At 43.0% G+C, this 24,491-nt stretch overlaps 1 protein-coding gene across 1 annotated transcript in view; it reads right to left on the bottom strand.

Moving 5' to 3' along the window:
- LOC129859547 (low-density lipoprotein receptor-related protein 1B-like) overlaps positions 1-24,491 on the bottom strand; it is a 201,690-nt gene that overhangs the window by 96,339 nt on the left and 80,860 nt on the right. The window contains exons 8-28 of the mRNA XM_055929439.1: positions 20,945-21,131; positions 20,584-20,727; positions 19,809-20,045; positions 18,889-19,069; positions 17,600-17,819; positions 17,218-17,407; positions 15,978-16,100; positions 15,549-15,701; positions 15,016-15,141; positions 13,974-14,090; positions 12,277-12,357; positions 11,448-11,612; positions 10,943-11,128; positions 6,251-6,451; positions 5,251-5,496; positions 4,311-4,508; positions 3,882-4,086; positions 3,502-3,666; positions 3,066-3,310; positions 842-973; positions 207-434 (exon numbers count right to left, since the gene is read on the bottom strand). Coding sequence (XP_055785414.1) covers positions 207-434; positions 842-973; positions 3,066-3,310; positions 3,502-3,666; positions 3,882-4,086; positions 4,311-4,508; positions 5,251-5,496; positions 6,251-6,451; positions 10,943-11,128; positions 11,448-11,612; positions 12,277-12,357; positions 13,974-14,090; positions 15,016-15,141; positions 15,549-15,701; positions 15,978-16,100; positions 17,218-17,407; positions 17,600-17,819; positions 18,889-19,069; positions 19,809-20,045; positions 20,584-20,727; positions 20,945-21,131 — 3,730 coding nt within the window. The remainder of the gene's footprint in view (positions 1-206; positions 435-841; positions 974-3,065; positions 3,311-3,501; positions 3,667-3,881; positions 4,087-4,310; positions 4,509-5,250; positions 5,497-6,250; positions 6,452-10,942; positions 11,129-11,447; positions 11,613-12,276; positions 12,358-13,973; positions 14,091-15,015; positions 15,142-15,548; positions 15,702-15,977; positions 16,101-17,217; positions 17,408-17,599; positions 17,820-18,888; positions 19,070-19,808; positions 20,046-20,583; positions 20,728-20,944; positions 21,132-24,491) is intronic.

The following is a 24,491-nucleotide window of genomic DNA, read 5'->3' as shown; positions in this document are numbered from 1 at the left end:
AATGAAATAATGTCCTGAGCTTATCGCTTGAACAACCTGACAGGTGCACTATGAAAATTAGAACGGTTACCTATGAAAAGGACGTCAAATGGACGCAGAACACTGTAACCGTCTGATAATACATTTACGACAAACATTTTGTTTCGTTGCCTAAGTGTCAGAAAACCGATACGTTTCAAAACACAGAGGTGCACATCTTTCTCTACCTCCGGATATTATTGTCTCTATTGCGGTTCCGTTGATGGAGGACCGTTTGATGGTTTGTGTTTTGACGTCAGCCCAGTAGATCCGTTCCTCTGAGGCGTCGTAGTCCACTGCTGTGACATCGTCTATATCTGGGACCGTCAGGGCTGTGATGAGATTCAGGTAAGGGTTGTCAATGTCCACGCCACGGATCTCTGTTCGCCTCACATACAGAAGGAATCTCTTCAGTGCTGTTGAAGGACAAGAGAAAACTGGACATTGACATTGCTTTGTATAGTCTGCTTTCAAAGTTCAGAATCAAGCAGGTGTTATTGGTGGCCTTGCTACTCAAGACTCAAACCACCTGGTGGGATGTCTCTTTCAGGGTTATGAGTTTAAAATTGCATGCTCTTTCAATGTCATTGTAGTGTGAACATAATCACAGTCTGTGTCAGATACCTTTTTCGCCTTCTCAAAACAGTAGAAACCTGCCGTGTTTTGAAATGACTCACTTTTGATGGACATGCACTATAATGTATGAATGTGGAGGATTGTATGACTGAATTAATGGCTGGATAGATGGAGCGATGGATGGACGGAGAGACTGATGTAAGGACAGACCGACTGACAAACGGCTGAAGGGGTGAGGTTCACTCACTGAAGCAGGAAAAGTTGTCCGCAGATATCTTCATGAGGTGAGGGCAGGCACAGGACGCGGTGCGGTTGTAGTTGATAAGGCACAGATGGGAGCAGGGTCCACGGCCGCCATTCGCCTCGCAGGGATTTGAGGCTGTCGCCGAGAGAGGGAGAGAGGGGAAGTTGTTCAATAATCAATTAGTCCGGGTTTATTTTAACCCTTCTGTTGTGTTCGTTTCACGTTAATTCATTCTGTGTTCCCGGACCACAATGACCGCCCCATTATAGATGATTATAAATCCATAATAACACATATATTATCACCTAATGTTGTGTTAGATCTTTTATCAAACTTAGGTACTTGTGAACATTACACGTTTTGAACTTGTATTTGCCATTTATGGCCTATAGGCCTCATTGACCTGAACTCATACAACTCGCTTTTGAGTAAAGAAAACATAATGTATGCATTATTTTGACTATAACAAATACTCAGATGAAACATATTGTGCTATGTATCAGATTACTTTCTCCTCTAATGCATCTTCACTGTCCGTTTCCTGGCCTCTCTCCTCCTCACCAGTGCCATGATCAAAGACATGATCAAGAGCCTCACATACAGTATATCGTTTGGTCATTGTGCTGCCGCATAATGAATTGTGAGCAAGACCTCAAAAAAGCTTTATATACCAGAGCTGTGAGAAAAGTTCTTTAAATTATTGAAACAATGTTGCGATTGTTTGTGAGAATGCCAACAGGTGTGGTTCCCGTGGGGGAAAGATTATATTGGGGAAAGGTTCCGGTGGGGGTTGCCATGGAAGCCAAGAAGGGGAGTGACGTGTGTGTGTGTGTGTGTGTGTGTGTGTGTGTGTGTGTGTGTGTGTGTGTGTGTGTGTGTGTGTCTTTGCTCAAACACACATGCATTTGGGGGTCTGGGAGAGGAAGTGTGTCCATCTGATGAATGGGCATGTGCCTGAACTCAATTTTCTAAACTAATTGTAGTCTCACCCATTCATTTCTAATGACCGATCATTTTTGACCAGGAACACCACAGGTGTACAAAAGTTAAATAAAACACCCAAAATGTTATGAAAATATCAAAATGTATGGTGTGTATTCAGATGTCCTGTGTGGACAAAGCCATGGAACCTAATGTCAATCAGATTAAATGAACTACATTTTTCAGAGAACAAACGTGTAAACCGGAACACAGCAGGAGGGTTGATAAAAGATTCTGATACTCCTGGAAGGAAACATATTAGATTTAGAGTCCTGTAAGTGAACCCTACTGCCAAAAGTCCAGACAGAGAAAATGAAGCCAGATGAACCAATTCATGGGTTGCATGTTTCGTTACGATATAGTTTTGAACGTTCATTTTTGGGCTGATGCCCGACTGAGCATTCTACTCAATGCATTGTCAATGAGCGCTGATGAAGAGTTCATCCAAAGTGCATGACAGTGGCTTGGATATACAATGACATTCAAAAGGAGACACATAATTAGTAGGAAACCTGTTGTTATCATTTTGAAGTAGCCAGATTGACTTTAGATGCAGTATAATGTTAGCTAGCTAGCTAGCTAAGATTGAGGGGAGGCCAACGGATTTTAGCTAGCTTACGCTAGCATTACTAGCTATTTTTGACGAACTTTGCAAGCTAATGACAACATTGCCATGTCTAAAGTAAATTTGACGACATAATAACGCTGGCAAAGTTGTTTCCTACTAAATATTTGACTACTTTAGCAACGTCATCGTATTTCGTATTACACTACAGTGTAATTTAGACTAAACAGTAGTCAGCCCCTGTGCAGAATGACTGGGCTAATCACCACCTTAGGGCAACACTATGGTGCCGCCGATAGAGGGTTGCTTGAGAACGTTCATAACAGTGGCATGATGCAACCGAGTGCTGGAGGTACAACCTATGAATAGTGACAGTTGTTATGATGTTTTGTTGCCAGCATTAAGACTTAAAATGTCATTCCTTTTGACAAGCTAGAGCAGATTTCTAATCTCTCAGACAACTTTGGATACAGAAAGCGAAAAGTATTTTGTGAGACACAGATGTAACACATTTAAATGCAACCGTACAATAAATTATTCGTTATGATCTATCTAAACAAAACTCTTCAACCTTTCCAGATGGACTGAGGGTCAAGACTGAGAAGGTTGTCTTTAGTTCAAAACACGCCACTCTCTTTTCAACCTTGCGATCTTAACGTTTGAGACAGTGCGGTAGCCTACCTTGTGGTTGTCTGCTGGGGTGATATATCTGAAGGTCAAATGGCTGGGCGCTGGTTTTCTGGATGACTGTCACATTGGCCCCTGTCCACTTGTTAGCCCTGGCCAGAGTGTTGGTCCTCCAGTCAGTCCAGTAGACACTACCCCCGTAGAGACAGACAGCGAAGGGATGTGACAGGTACTCATGTCCCTTCAGAATCTCTATCATACCCGTCCCATCGTACAGAGCAGAGAATATGGCATCAGACCTGTTGAGATGAAAATAGATGTTTGTCTATTAGAATCATTTGATTCCACTAGCAGGGTTGGGGTGAATTCAAACTCAATTCAGCCAAATCAGGAAGTCAACTGAAATTCTCATCAAAATTGGAATTTCAGTTGACTTCCTGAATTGACGGGGAATTGACCCCATATAGACAGGTACAGGCATGTAACTCACCTGGCATCGGTCCACACGACCCTCTTCTCCATAAGGTCCAGCGTAAGACCATTAGGCCAGGCTCCTATCTCCATGTCTCTGAAGACAACATGGCGTCCTCCTCCGCTCATAGAAGCAGCCTCGATCCGAGGGAAGGTGGCATCCCAGTCTGTCCAGAAAAGAATTCTAAACCACAAAATAATCAAATAAGAATGATCATCCATGTGTAATGGATTAAGGATGAATCAGAATCAAGTCAACCTCACCCTACAGTCATTCATAGCAAACCAAGATTATGTAAGAAATGCATATCCTTGTTAAAGGGTACACTCACTCACTCACTCACTCACTCACTCACTCACTCACTCACTCACTCACTCACTCACTCAGAGATAACTAACCCCTGCTCAGGATCCAGAGCGATGGCTCGTGGGTGCTCCATCCCTCCGGCGATCAGTGTGGTTCGGAGCTCCCCGTTTAGTTTGGCCACCTCTATCTGATCTAAGTTGCTGTCGATCCAATACAGGTTCCCTGCTATCCAATCAACAGCCAAACCCTCCGGAGTAGCCAATCCATGTTGGACCACCACTTCAATCCCTGTCACACCTGTAAGGAACCAATGACAGTAAAATATCAACACAATAACACATAAGAAGGCAAGATGATGTGCTGAAACACAGGTAAAATAGGCTTTGGATTAGGAAGTCTTCAGTGGAGCCAGAAGGAGAACTAAATATAGAGAATACAACACTTTCCCCACCACCTGAATTAAACATCAACAACTCATCTTAACCAAAACACATTTCCAACCAAATTCTATGTGCTCCTACCAGCAGAGTCGAGCAGCTTCCCTCTGTATATCTTATCCTCAACCACATCGGTCCAGTAGAGTCGACTCTGATTGAAGTGGAAGTCTAACGCGATCGTGTTCCTCAAACCAGGAACTAGAAGGCTGTAGTCTCGTCTGTGCAGATCTATCCTCCTGATCTCATGGCGGATGGAGAAGATGATGAATGCTTCAAAGGGATCTGAGGAAGGAAACAATAAATAAGTCAAGAAATACATTTGTGATCATAAATATTGCATACTAATACAGATTCTCACACACATACACGAAGAACTATCATGTTTGTTTGCTAGAATAGCAACTCGTGTTTTGTCATAAAATGAGTACAGAAACCTTTGGAGGATTCATCTCCAATCGAAAGTGTAACCTTTTAGATGGGAAAAAACTAGCTTATTCAATGCAATTACCAGATGTTACATTAAATAACTGGGAGAAATTGATGAAGAGAAAAAAAGGCCTAAAAGCTACTGGCGTATAAATGGCCAATGTTCATTGGGTACTGCTTCCAAAGTATTTAACTACTATATAAACGGAACGGCCCAAATAACTGCTTTAGAATAGAATGTACAAATCGGAATATAACCAATTTATCACATTGCTTTTTATCTGTTGGATTCAAGGCACACGGGTAGGAGATGGCTGTCCCATAGAATATAATAATATATGTCATTTAGCAGACGCTTTTTATCCAAGGTGACTTACAGTCATGCGTGCATACATTTTACTTATGGTTGCTCCCAGCAGGTCAAATCCACGACCCTTGGCATTGCAAGCGCCATGCTCTACTGACTGAGACACACAGGAACACAGAAATAGAATCGGAATTCTCATTTCCATGGGCTGTCCTTGGGCAGTTCCACAGAGCGCAGGTATGTGTCAGAAAGACTTATCAGCCATGTCACACAGAGCTTAACACCAACTACCTGTATTCTGGCAGCTGTCCCCATCTAGTTCCAGCCTCCAGCCTGGGTAGCAGGAACACTTGACGGTTGCTTTGTACTGCTCACACACTTGGCTGCACTTGAGGTGCCTGGAACAATAGTCCAGGGTCTGGCACGTCCTGCTGTCTGGGCCAAGACTGAGCCCCGGCGGGCAGGAGCACGCCACGCCCCTCCCAGGAGCCACTGCACACTGGTGGCTACAGCCGCCGTTACCCAAAATGCAATCGTCTGAGATGGCGAAAGAAGCAGACGAAGAAAGGAGATGAGAGGGAGAGCAGAGTGATTCAGAGAACACAGACAGATGTATGGAAGGAAAATCAGAGAGTAGTGTTGAACGGAGAGCGATGTACTGCACATCCTCGTCGACTAGTGGCATAGGGGCTCAATACCCCAGAAGAAAGTGAACACATCTTTCCTGACATATCTGTCCTCGCATTCTTTTTTTCTATGGACAAAGTGTCGTGTGGTAATCCCTGGGCAGGTCATTCATGTGAACATAAGGCATTCATCTGGCCTAAACCCCAATCAACATGGCCTAAGCCTGACCCCACTGCTACGATCATCGAGCCCATGTGGTCCAAACAAAAGGCTTGTCTCTGTCATAAACCATGATAACCCCTTCACGATTAATACGCCTCCTCTGTCTCTTCCCTGCCGTCTTTGGAGTGTTTCCAGAGAAAACGAAGGATCTTGGTCAGCAAGAGTTAAATGCTCTTCAGTCTCAACAGCTTGTTCTCCCTGAGTTCGGGTGGGGAATAAGAGGACAGATGGACGATGCCAAAGTAAGCACCGCTGCTGATTTACAACAGCTCAACACTGTCTGTCAACATACATGTTCTGGTCGGACTAGCGGAGAAAGTATAGAATTAAGTGGGGGGAAAAAATGGAACGATATTTAATAATTCATTGAAGTGGGGACCTTGAGAATTGACTCAAGTGAGAGAAATAGGACCAAGAGAAGTGATTTGAACAAAGGTCATACCACAGAAGTGTCCCTCGTCAGAGTGGTCAGGGCAGTCGTATCTCCCGTTGCAGATGCTCTCAGGAGGCAGGCAGACGGAGGTGTCGTTGGCACAGGGGTATCTGGGGGTCTTACAGGGCGACACCTCACAGCCTTCCTCATCAGACAGATCCTCACAGTCATGGTCCCCGTCACACACCCAGCTCTTACTGATACACTTGCCTGTGTGGGGAGAAATGGAGAGAGATGGTGATGAGGCAAGGGCCAAAATTGCAAAAAATTATTAATTTTGTCCTTGTAAGAGATATTGTGAATGATTACAAAACCCACATTTCAACCGTAAGTACAAAAATAAGAATTGATTGTCCGTTTTCTTGGAGAGAACGGAAATTATCAGAAAAAAAACTGGTGAGAAAATGGTCATAGTGATACCTAAGCCTAAACTGTCAATACCGTCGAATGAAGCAATTCTGCTGAGTCTAGGTAGTTGGTGAAATGCTTCTAAAGTGACTGGAAATAGACGCTTCTAGAAACAATTGCAGGAAACAGAAAGCAATTATTGGAAGCTGCGAGATAAAAAGCACAGTCCCAGAGGAATCCTGAAAAGCGGAGAAATACAAGCCCTATAGGCATCAGAAGAAAGTAGTGTACGGAGTGAGTGTCAGCCCACCTCAGCTTTAATCTGTGTTATTGATGAGGAACCCTGGAATAAACCTGTGGTTTGCAATGAGGCCTAATGAAAGGCTATCTATCTGTCCCAAATGGCACCCTATTCCTTATATAGTGCACTAGTTGTGACCAGTGCCATATGGCTCTGGTTAAATGTAGTGCACTGTATAGGGAATAGCGTGTCACTTGGGAAGTCTCCTATATACTTTCAAAGGCTTTACTTTGTCAGCCTCAGCATAAGGCAGTCAGTCAGCTTAGTCTGGACAGACACAGTGAATACAGATCAGAGCTGAGTCTGCCAATTACTTCAATTCAAACAACAGTATGTTGATCTATTGTCGGAGGTATGTTCTTTCTGTTCGCTTTCATTTGGGAGTGTTTTGGAGTGTTTTACAACATTCTGCGATTCCAAGCTAGCATCCTAATGAAGCTGTTTCAGAATCCACGCTGAGGGGGGGGGATCTATTTTAACAAACCTAACGCAATGGTGAATCTTAGCGCTGGCGGTAATCCGTTATGGCCTAGTTCGTTAAATAGCCTGCTCCATATTTGCTAAATATGTTGAAGTTTTTTTGCATTTCACACTGTACTATTTGCATTGCTTCAATATGGAAACACATTGTTAAACATTTTCTACAGCATTCACTCAGATATAGGGGCTATCCCCACTGAGCATTGTAGTCTGGACATGGACATGTCAAACGTAAGATTAAAAATTCACTAGGCTACTTAAACTGCTCTGGCGTTCCGCCAGCGGAACTCCTCCCACATTCCACTGAAAAGGCAGAGCGCGAAATTCAAAAGATATTTTTTTGAAATATTTAACTTTCACACATTAACAAGTCCAATACAGCAAATGAAAGGTACACATCTTGTGAATCCAGCCAACATGTCCGATTTTTAAAATGTTTTACAGCGAAAACAGCACGTATATTTATGTTAGCTCACCATCAAATACACAAAAGGAAACATTTTTCACAGCACAGGTAGCATGCACAAAGCCAACCTAACTAACCAAGAACCAACCAAACTAACCAACAAACAACTTCTTCAGATGACAGTCTTATAACATGTTATTCAATAAATCTATGTTTTGTTCGAAAAATGTGCATATTTCAGGTATAAATCATAGTTTACATTGCAGCTACAATCAGAAATTGCACCAAAAGCAGACAGAATAATTACAGACACCAACACCAAATACCTAAAAACTCATCATAAAACATTTCTGAAAAATACATAGTGTACAGCAAATGAAAGACATGCATCTTGTGATTCCAGACAATATTTCCGATTTATTAAGTGTTTTACAGCGAAAACACAATATAGCGTTATATTAGCTTACCACAATAGCCAGAAACACAAGCCATTTCCCAGCAGCAAAAGTTAGCGATCGTAACAAACCAGTAAAAGATATATAATTTTTGACTAACCTTGATAAGGTTCATCAGATGACAGTCCTATAACATCAGGTTATACATACACTGTCGAAAATGTGCATATTTAGAGCTGAAATCAGTGGTTATACATTGTGCTAACCTAGCTACTTTTTCCCACAACGTCCAGATATTTTTCTGACACTTTTTTTGACACACATATTCTGACCAAATAGCTATTCATAAACATAACAAAAAAATACATGTTGTATAGGAAATTATAGATCCATTAGTTCTTAATGAAATCGCCGTGTTAGAATTCTAAAAATAACTTCATTACGACATACAGCTTCGGTATAGCTAGAGAGTACCCAAAAGCTGGGCGCCAACGACTAGTTCACATGTACGACAGATATATGAAATAGCATCATAAAATGTTTCCTACTTTTGCTGATCTTTCATCAGAATGTTGGAGAAGGGGTCCTTTGTCAAGAACAATCGTTGTTTGGATTTAGAACGGCCTCTTTCCCTCTCGATTTAGCAAGCACACTAGCCAAGTGGCACGAATCTTTCCATGTCAACAAACGGAAGAGAACGGAACACGGCAAAACTCCCGAAAAAATTTCAATAATCTGATTAAACTATATTGAAAAAACATACTTTACGATGATATGGTGACATGTATCAAATAAAATCAAAGCCGGAGATAGTAGTCGCCTATAACGAAAGCTTTTCATAAGGCAATCCCCGGTTCCTTCTCGCGCCTTCCTGAAAACAGGAAATGGGTGACACGTCATTCCAAGAGCTTTTATTCCACTTCAGACCAAGATAAACACTCCATTACTTCTCTCACCGCCTCTTGCATGTATACTAATACGTATCATGCCCATTTATAGGCAAGACCCAGAACAGAGCCTCGATTTCAGACTTTCCACTTCCTGGTCAGGAAGTTTGTGCCAAATGAGTTCTGTTTTATTCACAGATATAATTCAAACGGTTTTAGAAACTAGAGAGTGTTTTCTATCCAATAGTAATAATAATATGCATATTGTATGAGCAAGAATTGAGTACGAGGCCGTTTAAATTGGGCACGTTTTTCCCCCAAAGTGAAAACAGCGCCCTCTGTCCTCAACAGGTTTTAATAAGGCCTGAAAAGACCGTGTATAATTCTTATCAAATTCTAATGAAAATATAAACAACTTGTTTTAAATAGGCTATGTCTAAATACAGTTACAGACACAATGCTCCATGTCGGCATATAATACAGGCAATTTAAACTGTTTTACGCACATCCAAACTTTTCACAGTAGCTGGATAAAGATCCAATATAAAGAGAAAGGGGGTACGGGGATGTCCACTCACTGCTATACTGCTCGCAAATGTAAGGTTTTATAAACATCATGGAACCATCTTACAGATCACATTTGCACTTCTCCAGAAATTGCATTATATTCAGTCATGTACATTCTCACCAAAAACACATGGACGGTGAATCTTTAAAAATAGTTTTGTTTTAATCAAATTAAACAAAAAAGACAACAATATTTCTAAATTGGATCGGGTCACGTTATCATAAATCGCTTTTCTCGTTCCACGGCACTGTGTGCACACTTAAGCCTAAATGTCTTTATGCATAACATTCACACGTCTATACAAAATACTAGGCTTCTGACGATTGTATCATCGCTTATATGCGAAGAAGATTCTCCCCCCCAAAATTGCAGTTGATATGGCATTATAGGACGTTTGAATAGTTTGGAGGAGCGTGCGTCTTTGGTAATCGGACGCTGTGGGCTCTTTGAAAACGGTGATAGATAGCCTACTGAAAAAGTGAAATGAAGTATACAGGTATGTGAATTGTGAATAATGAAAAAACATGAGGGCAAAAACTTTTGTGGATCTTAAAACTCCTCATGACATTTTATTGAATTTTGCATGGTAAGTGATTTAAGCCTTTAACACCGTGAGATCATGAAACTAAGCCAGAGGCTTTTCTCACGTGAATTCTCCACTTTAAGACCAATGATGTATAATGCAGTGCACCTTGCAGATGATTCATCTCAATTCCACTGAACTATTGGCCCAATAATATTATTACCTTATATATACACACACCTCATTCAACTTACTTTGCTAAATCTGCAACTCCTAGGCCGATTTGATTTACCACAACCATGTGGAACTGTTTTAGGAGCCACATAAAATACCCCAAGTGTTCCCATTTTACTGTCATGCCTACATCATAAAGCATAGGAGAAGTCTACAAGATGCCCTGCAGGTATCATAAAAGACATGAAAGGCGCTCTGGCTTTTTCTCACCATTGTGTGTGAATGCTAAACCTATAGGCTTATATAAGCTTCCCAATGTGTGCCTGTACACCGAGGACACAAATGAAGACAATTTGATGGTAATAACCAGAGATAAATCAAATAACCGTATCTCTATGGTAATAACTGAGAGGTCGACATTAAAAACATGGCCGCCGAGATTTTACAGGTGAGCTTGGTGTGTAGGTCACAGTAGCTACAGTCCAGATGAAACCTTGATGAAAGCAGTGTAGCTTTCTACAGTTAAACATGGGTATTTATTTATGCAGTATGCGCTGCATTAGAGTCACAGAGTGTGCAGCTTTTCGAAAGTGTTTTCACAGTAGCCTCCGTACTGTACCTGAGGTTTGACAGGTGAACTTTGCATGCGGGTCGCACATTCTGCTGGTGCCTTCACAGTCTGCCTCGTCACTCCCGTCCTCGCAGTCCTTGTCCCCGTCACACCGCCAGCGCTCGGGGATACAGGTGCCACCGTCGTCCCGGCAATGGAACTCATCTGCGCTGCAGTCATCAGCTGATACCGAGGCTATAGGAGAGACAGAGGTCACAGAGATAAACATACATTTACAAATACAGAGTTCAGGTAGGGCTCTGCACTTCAGCAAATAAAGTACTTCATTCTTGGGTAAGGTCTATTTTTACAAAGACAGTTATTGTACATCTCAAACCCATATTCCTAACCTCATCCCCTGAAGTGTGATGAATAGCATCCCCATTTCAAAAGACTATATTGAGCATATTCCCCAAGTCCATTACACCTTCACAGATCTAAGACTTCAATCCAAAAGGTGTGTGTCCCGTGAGGCAGATAGAAGAGTGAGAAGTTAGTGTGTTTTTCCTCTCACCTGTCCCAGAGCATGTGGTGTCCTCGTCACTGTTGTCCCCACAGTCATCGTCCCCGTCACAGGCCCAGTGGTCAGGGATACACTTCCCACTGGCACACTGGAATTGGGCACTGGAACAGGCATGGACACAACCCACCTCGTCACTACCATCCCCACAGTCATCATCTGGGTGAGGTGGAAATGGAGAGAGGGAAAGGATGGGGAGATGGGAAAAGGATGGAAGACGGGGAAATGATGGAGGAGAGGGGGAAATGATGGAAGAGAGGGGGAAATGATGGAAGACGGGGAAATGATGGAGGAGAGGGGGAAATGATGGAAGACGGGGAAATGATGGAGGAGAGGGGGAAATGATGGAAGACGGGGAAATGATAGAAGAGAGGGGGAAATGATGGAAGATGAGGAAATGATGGAGGAGAGGGGGAAATGATGGAAGAGAGGGGGAAATGATGGAAGACAGGGAAATGATAGAAGAGAGGGGGAAATGATGGAAGACGGGGAAATGATAGAAGAGAGGGGGAAATGATGGAAGATGAGGAAATGATGGAGGAGAGGGGGAAATGATGGAAGAGAGATTAGGAAACAGTGTAAGAGTCACAGCGTGGTTCAGAGAAAGTGAAATGTGTTCATCCAGCAAGCTGCTTCCTGAGAGTGCAGTTCCATCCCATGGCATTTTCCCAGTAGGGAAAACTGGTTGAAATGATGCTGTTACAACCAGATTACAATACATTCTGGTTGTTGTCATGAGGCCATTTCAAATCAGGCGGTTTTTCACACTGAGATAGAAAATTGAACTGTAAAAAGAGAGTGTTCACAGAAAAATGCCACTCACCTGAGTCACAGTGCCATTTCACGCTAATGCACCTTCCATTGGAACAGCTGAACTGTGTGAGGGGCTCACATGTGGGGAAATCTGTCAAGAAAGAAAGAAGAAAAAAAAGGTGTTATTGCTGTAATACAAGAGGTTTGGACTTCAATTTGGGATTTTTTTCTAACAAAGCACTTTTGATGACAGGAATTGATCAATTTTCAACTGTCCAGAATCACAGAGGCCAGTGATTTACATGAACTGAAAACCTCCGAAACAGTGTGGGTAAACATCTTTTATCATTACACATTGGATGCAGGAGACATTGGCACAGTTATGCGAGTTGGCATTGCCTTTGAATTCTGAAGTGACAAAAATGAGAGTGAGCGAAGTGTTTTTCGGCGGCAGGCTTGAATTAGATTTAAGGAAGCCAAGCAGAAACTGTAATTACTGTGAACACTATCTGTCTCTGCTTGTACTTGTGAATTGAAGCAGTTTATAAGTAGCACCAGAGGTAACAGAAAAGTACCATTCACAGCTCAGGTTCAAATTGTTCTTGCTGATTGTTTTTGCAGACTGTCTCTACTGCCTGTTACTTTTCCCTATTATCTCAAACACGTGAAGAGATAGGTGATATCAGATAATTACTTGACTTTGGCTTTAACAACTGTGGTGATGGTGATATACAGTACTGTTAGATGTATCCTCGCCAGAAGAGGGTGTATTTACACTGTGGGATACTTGACCGGAAAAGGTCATTTGGGGTTCATGCGCTTGTGTAGTGGCTGTCTTTGAACCTGTTTGAACTTGCATTTGTGTCTTCATTGACATTTTCAACCCCTCCCTGACCCAGTCTGTAATACCAACATGTTTCAAGCAGACCACCATAGCCCCTGTGCCCAAGAACGCCATGACAACCTGCCTAAATGACTACCGCCCAGTAGCACTCACATCTGTAGCCATGAAACGCTTTGAAAGGCTGGTCGTGGCCTTCCTCAACACCATCATCCCAGAGAAAAAAATGTGCAGTTTTACAGCTAATTTCCTGCACATCTACACATTTTGCCATAGGATAGAGAAGATTGTTTCCGTTTTGAATATGATATCTGAGTGAGAGTGACTAATAAAATCCATGAGGGGCCCTCCGGTCGGCAATTTGACGCTAGACCAATTTACCAATATAAAAATGTCAACTGACATGGCTAATTGTGTGACGGTCAGTGACTGACATAACAAGAGAAAAACTGCTGATGCACAAATTGCATCTTGTGTACTAACTCTCAACAGTAAGGGGGGTGGGGGGGGATTGAGCCAGTTGCCAATCGCAGATCTACATCTTTGAAAGCCCATGCATGCTATTGTTTCAGAGAAGGAAGACATAATTATGACAGGGAGAGTCCCAGCTATTTCACATTTTAAATATTAAAAGCCTTTGTCTCCATCTCCGTGTTGAGTTGTCTGCTCCAGAGTATGTCAGACTATGCCCGGAGGGTAGCCTACATGCTAAATTGAATTAACATGATGGGTAGGTAAAAGACCAGGCTTACAGTGGAATGATATAATGCAACGACAGAAAAAGTCTCAAAAACAGTGTGAATGATTTCTGAAATGTTAGGCTAATGTTGATATCATCGGAAAATGCCCGTGCTAACATATCACCAAGAATTCCTTGTCCAATGGACTGCTTCACGAGCCAATTGGAAACTTGTCCAGAAGCTCACCACAAGAGGCGGTCTCATCAGAGTGGTCCCCACAGTCGTCGTCCCTGTCACAGCGCCAGGACTCCGAGATGCATCTCCCGTTCTCACAGGAGAACTGGTCCGCTCGGCATGATCCCGCTGAAAACATTAATAGTAATAATAAAATAGCATTTTATTGCACTGAACTTCAAAAAGTTACGTTTTTCTATGATGCAACATTTACATGAGTGCTTTTCATTACCAGTATGGTCTCAATAAGTACTTAAATAAAGTGCAGCGACTAGGCCTAGGCTATTTCAGTGAGTGAATATACATCATGATAGTATGTGATATTTTTAAGTAATGTCTAATATTTTGCATTTACTGTTCATGCTATGTGTTTTGGAACGTTTGATTCCACATAGACAGCCAACAGACCATGTGTGTTGGATATGTTTTCTTTAGCGCTAAAGCATCTGTATTTGGTTTCCCCGAGACTGGCCGTCCTAGAGAACTGGCTCGCTGTCTATTCCCAGTAATCCATCTATTCACAGAGATCAAAAAGTGAACGTAAAAACGTGAAACCAGCATATCGTTCATATGTAATCGCCATTATCTTTCTTATGGAATCATCCTATCCGTGTCCAGGATCCGGCATTGTGTCAACATCTGGCAACTGAAACTCATTTATAAGGACGAAGTGAAACAAAAACATTTCTCATCTACATCCCCTAACCAATCCCCCTTATCTCCCCCAGGAGTTGTGCATATCCTGGTCAAGTCTTCTGGATGGAGAAGATGATGAATTATCCCAGTATATAGATACATTCATGATGTGCAGTAGCACAGAGGCCATTGGGAATCTATGACATACGCGTCCCCCCACCAACACGGGAAATCATCCAGTTGTCTTCTCCTCTCTGTGTATTCTCCAATGGCCTCTGGTCTGACAGAACCTCTCCCAAATGACTTGTTGGAGAAACTTGGAGATCACCCAAGTTTGTTCTACAACATGGAATCTGGCAGCCGCATTCTGGTCCATATGAGTTCGATGGGCCTCTAAGTAGAGCAGACAGCAGCATACCAGAGCAGGTGAAGTTGGACTCGTCCTCGTTGTTCCCACAGTCGTTGGTCCCGTCACAGAGCCACCTCTTGGGGATGCAGCGGTTGTTCAGACACTTGAACTGATCCGCAGGGCAACTACGATTATCTGTAATGGGCAAAATTGCTTTGATATTTAGTCTTTGATGTAAACTGTCATGCATTCATATTAATGTTCATTATTTGTTACTTTTATTTCTTATTTTTCTTTAGGTATTTTTATTGAAACTGCATTGTTGCTTAAGGGCTTGTAAGTAAGCATTTCACTGTAAGGGCTACACCTGTTGTATTCAGCGCATGTGACAAATAAAAATGTATCTGATTTGATCATAGACATTGGATAGATAGCTAGAAAGCATGACACAAAAAGAAAGCCTAGCAATTTCAGTCCTGCATAGATGATGTATGTTGTTCATTCCAACTTAATTAATTAAAAAAAATGTCTCTGGGACATGTCCTATTCTCCATAAATGCAAAATGAGATATGTTTTCTAACATGCAGAATAAGACCCCTACAGCAGATGTACGGTTCCTCGTCACTTCCGTCCAAACAGTCATGGTCCCCATCACATTTCCAGGAGGCCTGGACACAACGCTGGTTCCTACACTGGAACTCTTCATTCCCACATCTCTGTGGCTCCCCATGGTCCCCTGAATCTCCCAATGTGGCTGCAAGCACACACACACACACACACACACACACATCCACTTGCTGGCCCATCTTCACACTCTGCAGAACATATTCCTCAAAAGAGCCACAACTGAGGAAACATGTATTTTATGGTATATGCTGGCATTCAAAATCAATACTGGGATTTTGAGTTCTACATGACCATATCTTATCTGCTGTCATTATTCCTATTGATTGCCTTGGTCATTGATGTGGAGCGTCAGGCTGAACAGGCCTTGTATGTTTGAGATAAGAATGTATTTGACAGTGCTTACAGGAGCAGGTGAGGTTATTCTTGTCCAGGTACTGGTTATCAGCGCAGGCACACACTCTGCTACCGGGAATGGCCAGACACAGGCTACCGCAGCCACCATTATTAACCCCACACGCATTGTCACCTAAAGATCAATTAGATAAACCAAAGTAGGCTAAATCTGATCATTTTTTTTGGCAGCTGTAGCCTTTATAATGCAACCTATTAGGAAGACAATAACATAACTCAAAACTGTAATACGAACAGATATATGATCCTAGTTGCAATGACGCTATTGTACCAAATCATCTATTCAAAGACTTTCCTAGATTAAAATGGCTATATGTCTATATTCCAGGCAGAGCAACTGTTTACATGACTCAGCCAAAGGCCATACCCCGCTGCTACAAAAAGTCTGAGCGACAACATCAGATGACAACGGAACAATGTGTCTGACGGATCCTTTGACATCCCCCTTGAAGTTGATGAAACTGTTTTTGGAGAGGGGGATATGAAGGGTGGTAAAAAGAAGGGATGAAGGCTGAGTTAAAAGGCGGCATATGAAGACGTTGCAAAGGCTGAGGTGGGTGGCACCCAGCTGAGTTCAGCGTTCCCATTGGGGTTAGTGAGAGACAGTACAGACAGGTGCTTCAATGTGCCAACCAATGACTGTTACCATGACAAGGCCAGTGCAGCTGAGTCTGACAACTTGGCCTGGGGTTACTGTAAGTAGCTCTTAAAGGATTAAAGTCGGTGTACATTTGAGGACTGCCTCAGCTTCAATTCTCATTGAATCAATCATTGGTCTCTCTCTTTGTTCATGACTCGTCCTCCGTGGCTATGGGAGGTTTGGTTGATAGAGAGGGGTAGCACCAGATAGACTCAAATATGCCTGACCCCCTACTGTTGGGAGCCTGAGTTGTGGCATATAAAATATGCTAAAAGGGAAAAATTGAAAGAGAATCTTCTGATTTATTAACTGTCATGCATTTTCAAACTCCCTGGCTGGAGCAAAGCCCAAGTTTAGTGCTTCAGCCATTTTCAGTGGTGTAATTTCTTCAAAGGTCATCTCAGTTCACCATCTCATCAGGTTTGATATACTGAAAGAACTGGTTTCAGAGGGTTGAGAGACACGGGGATGCTGTACAGTACATAATGATTACATCCCCTAGTCTCTTATATGTTTATATGACAAAAAGTGAGCCAGTCTTGTATTTAAATCGTTTTGGTGCTTGGCAATGATAGTGTGATTGTATGTTTACCTTGCTGCCTTTGAGCATCGTACACAGATAGCCCAAAAAGAGGGGGTTTCTCACTTCTCATCAGAGCAACCTGCCCTGACTGCAAGTCCAGTTGGAAAATAGAGGCGTTCATATAATCTGTCCAGAAAACGGAATTCTGGTGCAGGGAAATTCCAAAAGGATGGTTTAATTCTTTGCCGTTATACACCACCTTTGGATAAAAGAAACAAAGAACACGTTAGACAATAATTCACAGTTAAAAGCGACTTGTTTTTGGATGAAGTCATGTATTTGCAACCATACAAATACTGAAAATAAATGTACATATTCAAAATGTTACTAGGCATATTTGTTGATTGTATAGTCTTGATCAGTAGAAAAGAACACTCACTCATTTACTAACCGTTCTGTGGGTACCATCGAGAGAGATTTTCTCTATGTGGTCATAATAAGCGTCGCACCAGTACATGTTACTGGAGCCATGGTCTAGAGTGAGTCCGTTAGGCCACAGGATGTCAGAAGTGACAAAGTCCTGCCGGTGGGATCCATCCATCCAGGCTTTCTCTATCTTGCCAACACTATCGTTCACCTCATCCTCCTCCCAGTCTGTCCAGTACATCCAGCTGAAAAACAGAAAAAATTCATTATCAATATGATGGTTTAGCATAGAGAGATAGATAATTTAGCCCAAATAATACTGAGTATACAAAACATTAAGAACACCTGCTCTTTCCATGACATGTCATGGACATGACATGGACAGACTGAATAGGTGAATCCAGGAGAAAGCTATGATCCCTTATTTATGTCACTTGTTAAATCTGCTTCAATAAGTGTAGATGGAGGGGAGGAGACAGGTTAAATACGGATTTTAAAGCCTTGAGACAATTGAAACATGGATTGTGTATGTGTGCCATTTATTGGGTGAATGGGCAAGACAAAGGATTTAAGTGCCTTTGAACGGGGTGTGGTAGTAGGTGTCAGGCGTACCGGCTTGTGTCAAGAACTGCAATGCTGCTGGATTTTTCATGCTCAATAGTTTCCCGTGTGTATCAAGAATCGTCAACCACCCAAAGGACATCCAGCTAACTTGACACAACTGTGGGAAGCATTGGAGTCAACATGGGCCAGCATCCCTGTGGAACACTTACAACACCTTGTAGAGTCCATGCCCCGACGAATCGAGGCTGTTCTGAGGTCAGAAGGTGTTCCTAATGTTTGGTAAAAGCAGCCGACGCTAGTCTGCTCTGAAACTGTCAAGCCTCTCATACCAGAGAGCAACACACTACTTACAATTTTTGCCAGAGAAGCAATTCACAGCATTTCAGTCCCCATCTCACCTTTAAGCTCATTCTCATAATTAACTGACCGAGAACTGTGTCCAAACTCAGCTCCTTTCCTCAGATGGAGATTTAGGCCGCGATTCAATCCAATCGCACTTTGTCAACGTTTCAGCATTTGCCGAGACCGCATTCAGGGAAATGGTGCATATGTCGTCTCAAGTGAAAATGACCTTTAAATGTCAAGCGCGCTATAACACAGATCTATCACGGATTGAATCGAGAGTCGATTTACTCAAAGCAGTACCAAAAATGTGGGTCCTAGCATCTTACGGACAAACCGATATCTATTGAAACGTCACTACATACGGTGACCTTATCAGGGTGTCAACTGCAAAAAAGGCACACTCACCTGTGCAGAGGGTCCACCACGATCGTTCTGGGGTGAGACAGGTCTCCTTCTAACAGAGTTCTCCTTGTTTGTGCAGCCTTCTCCAATCTAGCAACGTTGATTGTTTTCCTGTAGCCGTCATTTGTCCAGTACAAGTTGTTCCCTATCCAGTCCACTGAGATCCCCTCCACGTTATCAAGGTCTAGGACAGGATGTGAGTAAAAAAAAAGAAGAAGTAATGCATAGAGTATGCTGTTGTTATCCTCTACTTGATCATCCCCGCAGGAGCGTCATCTATCACTGTCTCCAGATCCTCGTTAATGGAATCGAAACCCCAAAAGCATTGTTCTAGAATCTACTGTAGCAGATATATTAATCACACAACACAATAGCCATGCAAAATAATGCTGCTTACACAGAAAGCTTTTGGGTATTAGAGATTGACCTAATTCGGGGACACAACTTTAAGACCTTTTAAAGTATGAATAACCTATGATTAATTTGTGTACAGAGGTGTACAGGTACGTGCTACAGTCGGGATGTAAAGAAGACGTAGGACTTCTATACTCACATAATCCCAGAACTAAAATCTTGCGTAATTGCGTCAGATGCTCGATTATGTGCTGGGGAAGTTGTATGAGAAAATATGCTAATGAGACTAGATAAGTTCTCAACCAAAGCATGGGCCAAATTATATATATTTTTTTATTTATTTAACTAGGCAAGTCAGATAAGACCAAATTCTTATTTACAATGACGGCCTATCCCGGCCAAACACGGATGATGCTGGGCCAATTGTGCGCCGCCATATGGGACTCCCAATCACAGACCGGATGTGATACAGCCTGGATTCGAACCAGGGACTGCAGTGACTGGAATATCTCATCTAAAGGTTACTTGAAGTTGTTACCTAACAAACAGAACGATCTGAATGCACTGACCATCTTTAAGGATCGTTTTTCGATTGGTCCCATCCAGTCTTTGTCGGCCAATCAGAAAGCTGGTTGTGTCGGCAAAGTATATGTGGCTGGTCTCTGCATGGAAGCCGATCGCCCGAGGGTTTACAAGATTGTCAATCTGTACCATGTGCTCAGCCTCCGACTTGCTATTCAGGTCCAGGCCTCGGATGACACCGGGTCTCCCTCGTCCGTAGAACAGGAATACCTCATTTATAGGCTCTGCAGAGGGAGTTTTTAGCATTATGAAGAGGGTGCTTATAGGAAGTGTTATGAAGTTTACATAAACAAACCACTAGCTACTAATCTTCTTAACCCTGATCACTGCCAGCGGATAATTAATGTACATTATTATCTTTTCTTCCAACCAACAGAGTAAATTAAACTATTTGAAAAAATGTATCCTAAGACAAGACTAATAAGCTAATTACAATGACCGAAATGAAAGCAAGAATTAGTTCTGCTGATTAAACCAAATCAATCAATCCCTTTCTCCAAAATGAGTCTTTGCCAGAGCAACGCTTGAGACAAAGTTAACGGTAAGCATTGAAGCTGCTGTCATTAGTAACAGGCAGAGAATGAGATGTTGTTTGGGTTGACTAAATGTGATGTTCGGGAGACCTGACAGAGGAACGCACTGGAGCAAAGTTGCAGGCGCTTTGTTCGCGTGGGCGCTGTCACTAATTACAGAAGTTACTTTGCCCCTGACTGACACTATGACCGTCAACATATGACATAATATGTCCTAATATGAACGTACTCTTGCAGGATTTTCTGTCACTTTCCAGTACAAAGCCTGTTCCACAGCGACAGGATCGGGATTTGTAACTTCCACTGAGCAGACACATGTGAGAGCATCCTCCTTTTCTTCCAGACGGATCGGGATCGCACGCATGAGTCCTGACTGCAGAGGGAGATAGGAGACGAGGGTAGATACCAGACACACGACACACACACACACACACACACACACACACACACACACACACACACACACACACACACACACACACACACACACACACACACACACACACACACACACACACACACACACACACACACACACACACACACAGCTATCTTCTAAACATGCAAGAAACACTATATTTGCTGTTTACCTGTTGGTTGGGTGAGTTTTTGGTAAACACGTATTCCCACGGAATTCTCCACGGTGGTTACAGTTTGAACGTCTGCTACGTTGAACCGATTTATCTGTAAAATGTCCACTTTTGTTCCTTTCGAGGGCTCGGTGCGAGCTGCAAACAAATAATCTTCAAAGAGTGATAATCCGTGGAGGTGCAGCAACTGGAAGACAAAGAGAGCAGTGAGACAAGAGGAAGGAGGAACACAGTGCTATAGAGCAACGCTAAGCTATATTTATATGTTTCATTCATCTCAACTTAATCCCCAGGTAAACACCTTTGCCCCCAGCTAGCACATAACATTCTGAGAATCGTATGTTTCTTAGAGCTTGGTGAGAGCGTGGTTGTCCTATGGTTGATTTACATACAATATTCCATGCACAGGAGGTTGGTGGCACCTTAATTGGGGAGGACAGTCTTGTGGTAATGGCTGGAGCGGAATAGGTGGAATTCCATTCACTGCATTCCTGACATTATTATGAGCTGTCCTCCCCTCAGCAGCCTCCACTGATTCCAACAACATTCTTGGAATGGTGCAGGATACCCAGCTAGCACATAACATTCTGAGAACCATATGTTTCTTAGGTGGGAATTTCTGTACATCAGCATAACGTTTCCTCATGGTTCTATTTAAAGTAATGTTCTCAAATTGTTCGGAGAATGTGAAGAGACAATTATTTTCTGTGGGAATTTCAGTACTTCAGCATAATGTTTTCTACAGGTTTCCTCGTGGTTCTATTTAAAGTCATGTTCTCAGAACATTAAGAAAATTTTCCATGAAAACCCCAAGAAGACATTAGTAATGTTCAAAGAACGTCTGAGCATGTTATTCAACATATACAGTGGGGAGAACAAGTATTCGATACACTGCCGATTTTGCAGGTTTTCCTACTTACAAAGCATGTAGAGGTCTGTAATTTTTTTATCATAGGTACACTTCAACTGTGAGAGACGGAATCTAAAACAAAAATCCAGAAAATCACATTATATTATTTTTAAGTAAATAATTAGCATTTTATTGCATGACATAAGTATTTGATCACCTACCAACCAGTAAGAATTCCAGCTCTCACAGACCTGTTAGTTTTTCTTTAAGAAGCCCTCCTGTTCTCCACTCATTACCTGTATTAACTGCACCTGTTTGAACTCGTTACCTGTATAAAAGACACCTGTCCACACACTCAAACAGACTCCAAACTCTCCACAATGGCCAAGACCAGAGAGCTGTGTAAGGACATCAGGGATAAAATTGTAGACCTGCACAAGGCTGGGATGGGCTACAGGACAATAGGCAAGCAGCTTGGTGAGAAGGCAACAACTGTTGGCGCAATTATTAGAAAATGGAAGAAGTTCAAGATGACGGTCAATCACCCTCGGTCTGGGGCTCCATGCAAGATCTCACCTTGTGGGGCATCAATGATCATGAGGAATGTGAGGGATCAGCCCAGAACTACACGGCAGGACCTGGTCAATGACCTGAAGAGAGCTGGGACCACAGTCTCAAAGAAAACCATTAGTAACACACTACGCCGTCATGGATTAAAATCCTGCAGCGCACACAAGGTCCCCCTGCTCAAGCCAGCGCATGTCCAGGCCCGTTTGAAGTTTGCCAATGACCATCTGGATGATCCAGAGGAGGAATGGGAGAAGGTCATGTGGTCTGATGAGACAAAAATAGAGCTTTTTGGTCTAAACTCCACTCGCCGTGTTTGGAGGAAGAAGAAGGATGAGTACAACCCCAAGAACCAAGAATCTTCTCCTTTCCCCCCTCTGATAACCAGGTGGTGAATCGCATCTCTGCATGTCTGGCAGACATATCAGTGTGGATGACGGATCACCACCTCAAGCTGAACCTCGGCAAGACGGAGCTGCTCTTCCTCCCGGGGAAGGACTGCCCGTTCCATGATCTCGCCATCACGGTTGACAACTCCATTGTGTCCTCCTCCCAGAGTGCTAAGAACCTTGGCGTGATCCTGGACAACACCCTGTCGTTCTCAACTAACATCAAGGCGGTGACCCGTTCCTGTAGGTTCATGCTCTACAACATTCGCAGAGTACGACCCTGCCTTACGCAGGAAGCGGCGCAGGTCCTAATCCAGGCACTTGTCATCTCCCGTCTGGATTACTGCAACTCGCTGTTGGCTGGGCTCCCTGCCTGTGCCATTAAACCCCTACAACTCATCCAGAACACCGCAGCCCGTCTGGTGTTCAACTTTCCCAAGTTCTCTCACGTCACCCCGCTCCTCCGCTCTCTCCACTGGCTTCCAGTTGAAGCTCGCATCCGCTACAAGACCATGGTGCTTGCCTACGGAGCTGTGAGGGGAACGGCACCTCCGTACCTTCAGGCTCTGATCAGGCCCTACACCCAAACAAGGGCACTGCGTTCATCCACCTCTGGCCTGCTCGCCTCCCTACCTCTGAGGAAGTACAGTTCCCGGTCAGCCCAGTCAAAACTGTTCGCTGCTCTGGCACCCCAATGGTGGAACAAACTCCCTCACGACGCCAGGTCAGCGGAGTCAATCACCACCTTCCGGAGACACCTGAAACCCCACCTCTTTAAGGAATACCTAGGATAGGATAAAGTAATCCTTCTAACCCCCCCCCCCCCTTAAAAGAGTTAGATGCACTATTGTAAAGTGGTTGTTCCACTGGATATCATAAGGTGAATGCACCAATTTGTAAGTCGCTCTGGATAAGAGCGTCTGCTAAATGACTTAAATGTAAATGTAAACACCATCCCAACCGTGAAGCATGGAGATGGAAACATCATTCTTTGGGGATGCTTTTCTGCAAAGGGGACAGGACGACTGCACCGTATTGAGGGGAGGATGGATGGGGCCATGTATCGCAAGATCTTGGCCAACAACCTCCTTCCCTCAGTAAGAGCATTGAAGATGGGTCGTGGCTGGGTCTTCCAGCATGACAACGACCCGAAACACACATAGAAAATCTTTGGAGGGAGCTGAAAGTCCGTATTGCCCAGCGACAGCCCCGAAACCTGAAGGATCTGGAGAAGGTCTGTATGGAAGAGTGGGCCAAAATCCCTGCTGCAGTGTGTGCAAACCTGGTCAAGAACTACAGGAAACGTATGATCTCTGTAATTGCAAACAAAGGTTTCTGTACCAAATATTAAGTTCTGCTTTTCTGATGTATCAAATACTTATGTCATGCAATAAAATGCAAATGAATTACTTAAAAATAATACAATGTGATTTTTGGGATTTTGTTTTAGATTCCGTCTCTCACAGTTGAAGTGTACCTATGATAACAATTACAGACCCCTACGTGCTTTGTAAGTAGGAAAACCTGAAAAATCGGCATTGTATCAAATACTTGTTCTCCCGACTGTACATTCCATTCTCAGCGTCAACAAAACTCTCTGTCCTCTATCTTGTTAAGTGTGTTCAGCTGTGTAATTGGCCACACCTGATCTTAATGAGTGCTTGTTTCCTTTGAAATGGGGTCTGTTTGAATAGAATAAAATGAACAGCTTTGTATGAGTTAAAAAAATCAAGCTCCATCC

Source organism: Salvelinus fontinalis, chromosome 7 (genome assembly GCF_029448725.1).
Source record: "Salvelinus fontinalis isolate EN_2023a chromosome 7, ASM2944872v1, whole genome shotgun sequence".
Taxonomy (NCBI): domain Eukaryota; kingdom Metazoa; phylum Chordata; class Actinopteri; order Salmoniformes; family Salmonidae; genus Salvelinus; species Salvelinus fontinalis.
This window is presented reverse-complemented; position numbering and strand designations above follow the sequence as displayed.